The following is a 9,899-nucleotide window of genomic DNA, read 5'->3' on the forward strand; positions in this document are numbered from 1 at the left end:
ATAGAAATCCCCGTTCTGCTGTTACAGCAAAGCAGTATGGAATAAAATGATACCCTTCTCGACTTATTTTTTTTATGAGCTAAAGAAGCAGAAGTAAGAGAAGTAGTTGAAAGTGATAGAGAACGAAATTTCAGCTCAACATAAGGAAAGATTTTCTTACAGTTACAGAGGTCTAAAAACGCCATTTGCTTCCTCGGTAAGTGGTGAGGTTTCTGCCTTTGGCTGTGTTCAGTTATAAGCTGGAGAGACCATTAACCAGGGTGTTGGAGCAATCAAGCATTGGCTAGATGTCTGGACTACATACATCACAAGGTGACTCTACCTTTGAAATTTGTGTTCCTACATTGTGGTGTGCCTGTGTACGTGTGTGCGTGCGTGCGTGCGTGCGTGTGTGTGTGTTTAAATTCATCAAAATAGATCTAAGGCCAGTCTTATTTGGTGAACCAATATTCCTGATCAATATCATGATAATAAGAACTTTGAGGTTGCAGACTTGAGAAGTTATTCTTAACCTAATAGTATATTAACTTAAATGCAACCTTACAAAACTCTACACTTTTACCTTAATAGCCCCCCAAAAAGGAAGAATCAAAACTGGAAAACCTCCAGAAATAAGAGCACTATTATCAGTGTTTACTGGCTAAAGTAATTTAGCAGATTCGTAGACAATAACCTTCCCCTTAAATTATAAGCTCAAGGATTTCAAGAAAATCTGGCTATAGTATTTATTCAGTTTAATGAAGCTCAATTCCTTGTAGCTGTAACTACATTTATTTCCTATATTAGCTTTACTTAATGATGCCTATTCATCTTCGTAAAATGTGTTCTGTTGTGTTTTTATAGGCTGTGCTTTTGAAATTCTCATGTTTTTAAAAAGTCTAATTAAGTTTAAAAGAAAACAATGAAAAATGCAGGGGGCGGGAGAGAGCTGGGTAGCAGCCAGGAGTGCATAAGGAACCCAAGAATTCTCCAACAAAGAAATATTGAGTTGGCCAAAAGTTTCATTTGTTTTTTTTCTGTAAGATGGCTCTAGTAGCACTTAACTGTCTTTAACTTCATTCGAAACAATTTTGTTAGATTGTATGTGACAGCTGTCATATCAGCATGCATTTTAAAAAGACATCAAAACTGGTGAATTTTTGTGTAGCCATTTTAATATTGAAGGTGGAAGAAAAATAGCAACATTTTCAGCGTATTATGCTTTCTTATTTCAAGAAAGGTAAAAGCGCAACTGAGATGCAAAAAAAGATTTGTGCAGTGTATGGAGAAGGTGCTGTGACTGATTGAACGTGTCAAAAGTGGTTTGCAAAGTTTCGCACTGGAGATTTCTCGCTGGATGATGCTCCACGGTTGGGTAGACCAGTTGAAGTTGATAGTGACAAAATCGAGACATTACTTGAGAGCAATCGATGTTATACCACGCGGGAGATAGCCGACATGCTCAAAATACCCAAATCAAGTATTGAAAATCATTTGCACCAGCTTGGTTAGCTCAGTAAAGGAGCTCTCTGAACCTCCTTTACTTCAGGGCCTGTATAGTCCTAACCTTGAAGAATCTGATCTTCGATTTGGAGTCCACCTCCTGCAAATGGGGCAGAGACATTGTATGAAGTTTGTCTTATTTTAGGCCATAGATAGATACATAGATACATAGATACCTAGATACACAGAGATATAAAGATATATATATGTATCGTAATATATATATAAAACCATATACAATCATTATATAAGGCACAGTGAAAAGTCCAGAATTTCTCTAAGGGGAAAGGGGTGAATGGGAAGGAGATTTGTCTTGAAGTTACAAATGCATGGCAAGACATTTGTTTTTACTTTTTGTACTTTGAGAGGAGGGAAAGGGTTGGAAGAATTGGCTTGGGTGAGCAGATGGTAATAGACATTGTGGGGGGATAAGTATCCCCTACCTCAAGTCACCCACTGCATCCACTAGTTGGGTACAAGGAAATTTACCTTTAGGGTTTCTTTACTTGAAAAACAATGTGGTCGGAGTCACAGGTATCTTCCCTAGAAGATATCTAGGGAAGAGTTGCTCTGATGATCAAACAGGATGTATACATGTATGAAACTACACTTTGCAGACTGTAATGTGTTACAAATATTCACCAATACTATTTTTACAAACTTCTCGCTGTCCCTGAACCTGAATCTTGTCTAATGGAGAGGCAGCCTAGTCTGGCAGAAGTGGCATGTGCCTTGGACAAAACTCAGGACAACTCAGTTCTTCCCTTTATTGAGCTTTACGTGGGCAAATGCATTACTATGGTTGAGTGCAATTTCCCCAACTGTAAAAGAGAAATAATATTATCAATTTATGAGTTTTCTTTTCATAATGACATGAATTGCTAAAAATGTTTAAAGTAAGCAAAAGCCTTTAACTCATTCCCTAGCACAAGTTAAGTCCTAAAAAAATGAGTCCCATTAGCATTATTACTATTTTAGAAGTAGTAACACTGATATTATTACAGTGTCCTAAATCTAGAAGAGGATCTCAGAGGATTGCACATGTACTTATTTGTGACTATAGATCTTCGGCTTTGTAAGGAGAGGCTTCTCTCTGGGAACCATGACCTTGACTGGCAACAAAGCTTTCAGATCGCTATGTCCTGGTGGTAAAGGTCACAGGTCTTCAGCACAATTCAAGTCCTGTGCTACCTGTAGAGCCCACAGGAATTATGGGGTTCACCTTGAACAGATTTCCTCAGGACTTGGGACTAAGCAAATATTAGAATCCCAGGAGCAAAAGTTTATAATTTTAATAGAATATATTGTAATGTTTGTTTGCAAATCCCCCAATATAGGAATAAAAATTGTTTACTTGTACTCCAGTTTGTTCAGAATAGTTATAGATATACCCAATAATGTGTAAAAAAATGAAATCTGAGATATTCTCTAAAGAAGGATCCCAGTTAGGAATAAGGGTAAATTTTATTAACAAACAAACAAAAAATTAATCCCAGGACAAAATTATGGGGAAAATAAAAGAATATATTTAGTTCTTTCTTTCCTTTCACTTTTATTATAGTTTTGTAGGTTCTTTAACATCCCAATTAAAATGAATTTCAGTGCATTACTTGGCCAAGTAAATGAAAGTCAATATGTTGAAACAAACCTTAAGTCAAATAAAAGCCATATTGAGGAGTTCATGTGAATTTCATTAGTATTAGTTAAGCAGGGTGTAGTGAACTGCTGTAATATATCTGTACATGAACCACAGTAATATGGTTGTTTCATTCTTTTACTAATAGGAGTAAAAGTCAATCAGAATTAGTAATAAACATATTTTATAAAACAGAGATGACTTTTTCTTACTTTCTAGTAAGTACGGTAAGTAACACCAACTGAAAAACATAGTATCGAATAAGTCTTTAGAGAACACGGTTTGCTGACCAGATTAAGTTGTTTAACGTGTAAGTTGTCACCATGAACTTTCAGAGTTTTTAAGCACAGATTGTCCCCTTATGCAGTTTAAATATTTCCCTAGTCTTGCTTGCCCTATTAAACGTGCTTTCTTGTCCTAAAGAAAAGCTCTGCTAAGCAAATATTACTTTTAACCTGGGTCCCCTCCACAGGCTCCCAAACCGTGAATTAAGGGAAATAAAACAAATGTTGCTTACTGTACTGGATAAATAAAATGTTGACTCAAGTTATTTTTCATTGACCCTGAGTGGGAAGGAAGTAGATTCGAGGTTATTCATATTAAATACTGAATTAACTAGTTTGACATTTATTATTATTATTATTATTATTGGTTTGGGGATGGAGTTTGTTCTTTTTTCTTTTTTCCAAAATTGACCAGTAAATCTATTCCCTCAGTAATTGACTACTCTGGGCCAGACTCAGGCAATGAAGGTTTAATGGTCAAATTGGTTGCTTCTGTCAGCTTGGCCTTAATGTACATTCTCTTTCTGAAACATGTCTTTAGGAGATTTTTGCATGTGAAGCACAAAGTTGAATTTGCCCACACATTTTCATTAAGTGCCCTGAGAAGGAAGTTATTATGAAGCCTATTCATTCAGAGGAATGTTGTTACATGATATAAGTAGACAAAGGAGTGCTAATCAGTGCTGCTGCCTTGCTATGAAGGGAATCTTTTTTAAAAATGCTAACAACCATCTACAATTGAAAATAAGTGAGTCTATTAGATTGTCAAAGGTTTTTTAAAATTGATAAAAATTAATTTTGGCAAGAGTGTGAGGAAAGGGCAGCCTCTACACCATTATTAGAGATGTAAATTGGTATAATCTTTCTGAAGGGCAGACTGGTAGTATGTTGAAAAAGAAAAATTAATATATATCCTTTGACAGAAGTAGCCCAGATCTAGGAATTTCACCTAAGGAGTAATCACTCAGCTGGGGAGAGAGATTTGTATAAAGATGCTCAGTGCAGCATTGTTTATAAGGGGAAAATCCGAAACAACCAGATGTCTAATAATGGGTAATAATAGATACAGTGAAATAAAATTGGGTATGAAGATACAAAGGGATGTTGTGCTGCCATTAAAAATTGTTCAGTAGATTGAGATTTATTGCCATGGAAAGAGGCTTGTGAAATATTACTGAGTTAATTAAAGTAAATTATATAAAAATATGGTCAGATTTATGTAACATGATGCATGTTGTCTATATAATCTATAGATCTGTGAATAAAGAGATCACTGAAAAAGATGTTCCACAAAAAGATAAGTGCTTTTTTTGGTTGTTGTTTGTATTTTCCTGCACTCAAGAACAACTTTTAAAGAAAATAAGAAAAATATTAGAAATAGATAAGAATGCTTGATAACTTCCTGAAAGTAAAAAGATGAAGAGTTGGAGCTTAAGCAAGGCTAAAGAAGGAAAACATTTGGGAAATATTTTATTCCACTTTAAAATTTTTGTTATAATTTAATTCAGTTTTTTAAGCTATGAAAGTAACATGTTCATGGTAAAAAACAAAATTTAATAGGAATGTCAAACGTCTGTAAAGTGGAGTGCAAGTTTTGTGTATATGTATATGTTAATACACAATGGATTCATACGTATACAGACATATCCTTTGTTTCCTTAACTTACTTTTTTTTTTTAATGTCTCACGATCAGAAGTCCTAACTCCAGCTAATAACTGCTGAATTCATCACACACATTTCTGAACCAAACACGCTGGGCTGAGCGTGGGGAAAGAGGTGGACCCCAGAGGCAAATTGGGGTATGACCACTAACAAGAGGCTGAATGGATCCTAGTCAGCAAAATGTCCCCTCTAGAGTAAAAGACACTTGGGATGGGGACCGGAGAAGGAGAAGCCCTATGAATTTAACCTTGATATGTGATTATTAATGTCAAAAACTGGGTAGCTGCTCTGGACTGAATGTCTCCCCTTAACCCCCTTCAAATTCATTTGTTGAAGTCCTAATCCCCAGTGTGATGGCATTTGGAGGTGGGGCCTTTGGGAGGTAATTAGGTCAGGAGGGTGAAGTGCTCATGAATGGAATTAGTGCCTTCAGAAAAAGAGACACAAGAGAGAAGATCTCTCTCTCTCTCTGCCATGTAAGGATACAGCAAGTAGGCTGCTGTTTGCGAACCAGGAAGAGGACCCTCACCAGAACTAAATCAGCCAGCACCTGGATCTTGGACTTCCCAGACCCAGAACTATGAGAAATAAATTTCTGTTGTTCAAGGCACCCAGTCTATAGTATTTTATTATAGCAGCCTGACGTGTTATGGCAGATTAAGACAGCAGCCAAATCTCACTTTTTGAAAAAGTAAAGACATAATGAGAGAGAAAAGTATCCCCCATCTCCTATATTTCCCCCTATATTTTCAAGCTGTCTGTGGTTATTTGAGTGACGGTGTTTGTTTAGATGGGCTGGCCTAGAATGTAAAGTGAGTACTCAGGATAATTGACGATCGCTAACCCCTGCAGAAAGACCATCCTGTACCAAAAGAGCTGTGTGTGTGTTTTTTTAATCCAGTCTTTCTATTACTGGCTTTAAATAATGTGTCTGACAAGATTCTGCTTTTCTTTCTGTCAGCTGTTGGTGAACAGGTATTGGGCATTATTTGTGGGGCTGTAAATACATTACATGAAAAAACAATGAGTCCTTAAAAAATCAAGAGAAATGTCTCCGGAGACGTCTACCTAACATGGTGATTTATGTAGGTCTGGGAAAGAAGTTTCAGAACTTCCAAATGAATAGTCTGGATCATAAACTAAAATCTCTTCTAAATCTGCCTTTGCTGTAGCCCTTGGACACATTTCCCTTTCACTTCTAATCTGGAAGTTGGAGAATGTTTTTCTTGTTCAACTTAAATTGTTTAGTTAATGGTCTCAGAATAACTCTTGGGGGCATCCCTCAGCATAACATCTGACTGAATTTGATGTATCCATTGTGTTCTTGCTGAATTAACTGATCCCTGGGATTAATCATTTCCTTTTTACCAGCTAGAGATTGTAGACATTTAATGGATATACCTACGTCAGTCAATTTAATGAGTTGCGTTGTCTGAAGTTTGAAATATACTGATTATTCTAATGTTGAAATATAATCGACATTCGTCCTCACTACAGGTTTCTAAGTTTTCCAGGTTTGCCCTTCCTGCCTGCCTGAGGAAGGTAATTTAGCTAAAGCTTTTTTTTTTTTTTTTTTTTTTTTTTTTTTTTTAAGTCCTTTTTTTTTCCTCCCCTGACAGATTATTTTCTTTATTCAGAGAAAGCCTGCATTCTATTTTGAATGCTGGGAGAAAGCAGGTTTTTTTTTTTTTTTTTTTTAATTTAGTTATTCAGGGTCTGGGAACTCACGTGTATCTACTGGGTGATGTGCGGAAGGGGCTAAACAATTCTTGCATCGTTCACTATGGTACAGGTTAAGCAAATCATGTACTTTCAGTTTCTGTAACAGGGACTATTCTTTCGTCCTAGTAGGAATTGTTCCGTGGAGGATCATGCCAGTTAATCTCACCCTGGGGTATCTCTGGCAGCCTTGCAGTTGGAAAGGAGGGTGGGATGTTGACACGGCTGCAGCATCTGTCACTGGGTAGAGAGCCAGGGTAGAGTCAGCTGACCTGGCAGGATAGGCAGGGCCCCTGCACCCCGCCAGAGGCTGAGCAAAAGGCCAAAGGATGGCCTTCCCAGTTACAGGAGGACCATCCAGTCACCAAATACAGTCACAAGAAATTAAATGGACTCAAAGCTGAGTCATAATTCATGGGTTTTGTTTTCTGTTTTGTTTTCAGTTGTTTGAATTTATGAACTTCTTGGCTGAGAACGTCATCTTCTGTTACATGGGCCTGGCGCTGTTCACGTTCCAGAATCATATCTTTAATGCTCTTTTCATACTTGGAGCCTTTGTATCCTTTGAAATACAGAACAATGGGTGATGAGAAAAGAGAACAAACTACTTACCTTTAGTGATTATTCTGTTAACTTGTTAAAGTAATTTCCTCAGGTTTACTGCAAAGCTCAAATTCAAAGCAGACAAGTAATTCTAATTAGGGGTGGAAATCATCCTAAGAAATTGGGGCCTTTATTAAATGTTATGGTTCAGGATAAAAAGTTTGGAAAATACTGAGGGAAGTAAGGGGGAAAAACTAAAAGAAAATGACATTTTTTGAATATTCAAAATACGTTTAGCTCAAATTATGAATCATTTACATAAAGAGTATGTCAATCCAGTTTTTATATTTAATCTGCATTAGAATGTATCAGAAGACAGCCAGGATTTAGAACTTCAGAAATACTTTCAGTGCAAGATGGTACAAACTTTTTTTCCAGTGAGGACTTTGAAAAAAAGATAAGAGTAAAGATCAAGTGAAATTAACATGATAGATGTGCTTTCAATGTCTTAAGCACTGTGCACATGTAAGTTTATTTTAATAAGCTAGCCCCTTTCCTGTAAGTAAAAGGACAGGTAAAATCTAGACTTCAGTTTTAATGCAGAGGGCTTCTCTAGCTCTAGGTCTGGGGTATAAGCATTCCCAGTAGGAAGGGATGTCTATCAGAAAGGATACTGAGCCACTGCGCATGTCCCCAAGGACAGTCAGCAGCTGTTGTCCTTGTTCCCACCTGGAAAATGGGCAGATGCCCCCTAGGATCACAGGCAGATGATCGTAACAGCCAAGAGAGCCGAATCCTCTCTGGAAGCCAGGGTCCAAGTAAGCACCTGCACCTACCTCTTGTTCTCTTTTCATTGAGCAGTCAAGTGAATTTTCAAATTCCATCCGAAACCTGGATCTTAGAAGGAAGCTCCCTCTTCCCAAATAACTCCATCCCATTTGAGGACAAACTAGAATAGACAGACTATCAGGGAAGGAGTCCAAGATGTCAAAAGAGGAGAGATGACTACCACAAATATTTTCATAGATTTTTAACCTAGAAAGCTTGGAGTTTAGTGAAACACCTCGTAAAGCAGAAGTTGTATTATACATTTAGACAGGCAGTTCCTCTCAAAATTAAATCCACTAAAAGAAAAAAAATGAGTGAAACTTGCTAGGTTTAAGGAGTGTAAACTGATGGAAAGTAAGATGATAATCGTGAGCTGAAGCACATTTATCCTTTCTAAAGTGCTGCTTGAGAGGACGATGCCACAGCCTCGGAACGGTCTCTGCCTCACATTTTGCAGCAGAACTGAGTGTAGAGTCAGTTATCAGCAGCATAAACATGATGAGAAAATTTACAGTGATTGAAATGGTATTGGGTTAACAATTTTAAACCGAGTATATGTTCAAAGAAGACAGAGTTCTCTACTGTTTCTGGAAAGGAATTGACATTGAAAAATGAATTTTGGAAGCAACTTGGACGTACATGTATTGACATGTTTATTCCTGTTTTCTGGGTCCTAATATAGAGAAGCTTAAGGACATAATATTTAAAGCTCAAGAACTCTCACCCTTATTGCAGCAACATTTTCCTCAATGTTTCCCTGTGCTTATCCACAGCTAGCAATTTTTGTAGCCAGAGCATGCAACATATATCCCCTCTCCTTCCTCCTGAATCTGGGCCGGAAACACAAGATCCCCTGGAACTTTCAGCACATGATGATGTTTTCAGGTATGTGAACTACATTGTGTGTTAGTGCACGTCTTCTCTCGTAATTTCCCAGTACTTGGAAAACCATGAGGATACTTAGAGACCTTCTGGGGAAACATGACTTCTCTTTATCCCATTGTACATACTGCCATGTGGATATCCATAAGTTCTGAACAACAGTGGGATTTTTTGTTTTTTCCAGAAGAGAAATGAAATTAAAGGGAATCTTGTTGGAATGGCCTCAAGGTTCAGTATCTGCCAGAAACTGGCCTGGAATAGGCATTGGACTTTCCCCTGACTTATTTCAGATCAATTTTCACTTGGGAGAATTTGCATAATTTAATAATTTCATAAATTGCATACTTGCAGGTAAATAGTGTGTAAATGGTACCATTTTTGTTCAGTGTAAAAGCTCCTTCTCTTTAGAACCCCTGCTCCTTCCCTAATGCCAAGCTCCAGCAACTTCTTATGGTTAATACAAAAGCAAATCATATCTAAGTACGATCAGTTATTAGTTGAGAAAACAAGTGTTAATTGCACTCTCACCAAATGCCAAGAGCCGTTCTAGGCACAGGTGGATGAGATCGACAGGATCTGTGCTCTCAAACCATACCTGAAGGCTCTTTTTTTCCCAAAGAAAATCAACAAAATGAATTTGCTGACCCTGAACTACTCTGGGGATTCTGTTTCTCTCTGTTCAATTAATTTTCCTACCATCAGCCTTTTCTTGTTTGGAGACCTTTCCCCTTACACGCCTTCTATGTATTTGTGCATTTATATTACACTCAGAGATAGTTCATTGGAAGATGCGTGAGAGTAAAAAAAACTGCTTCAGTATAGAGCAAACAAAATTTGGGCTATTCAGGGAGATATGGAAAGA

General features: G+C 37.3%; 1 protein-coding gene across 1 annotated transcript in view; it reads left to right on the forward strand.

Moving 5' to 3' along the window:
* SLC9A9 (solute carrier family 9 member A9) overlaps nt 1-9,899 on the forward strand; it is a 547,504-nt gene that overhangs the window by 324,210 nt on the left and 213,395 nt on the right. The window contains exons 10-11 of the mRNA XM_007446943.1: nt 7,228-7,341; nt 8,929-9,040. Of these exons, the coding sequence (XP_007447005.1) occupies nt 7,228-7,341; nt 8,929-9,040 (226 nt within the window). The remainder of the gene's footprint in view (nt 1-7,227; nt 7,342-8,928; nt 9,041-9,899) is intronic.

Source organism: Lipotes vexillifer, unplaced genomic scaffold (genome assembly GCF_000442215.2).
Source record: "Lipotes vexillifer unplaced genomic scaffold, Lipotes_vexillifer_v1.1 scaffold40, whole genome shotgun sequence".
Lineage (NCBI taxonomy): Eukaryota > Metazoa > Chordata > Mammalia > Artiodactyla > Lipotidae > Lipotes > Lipotes vexillifer.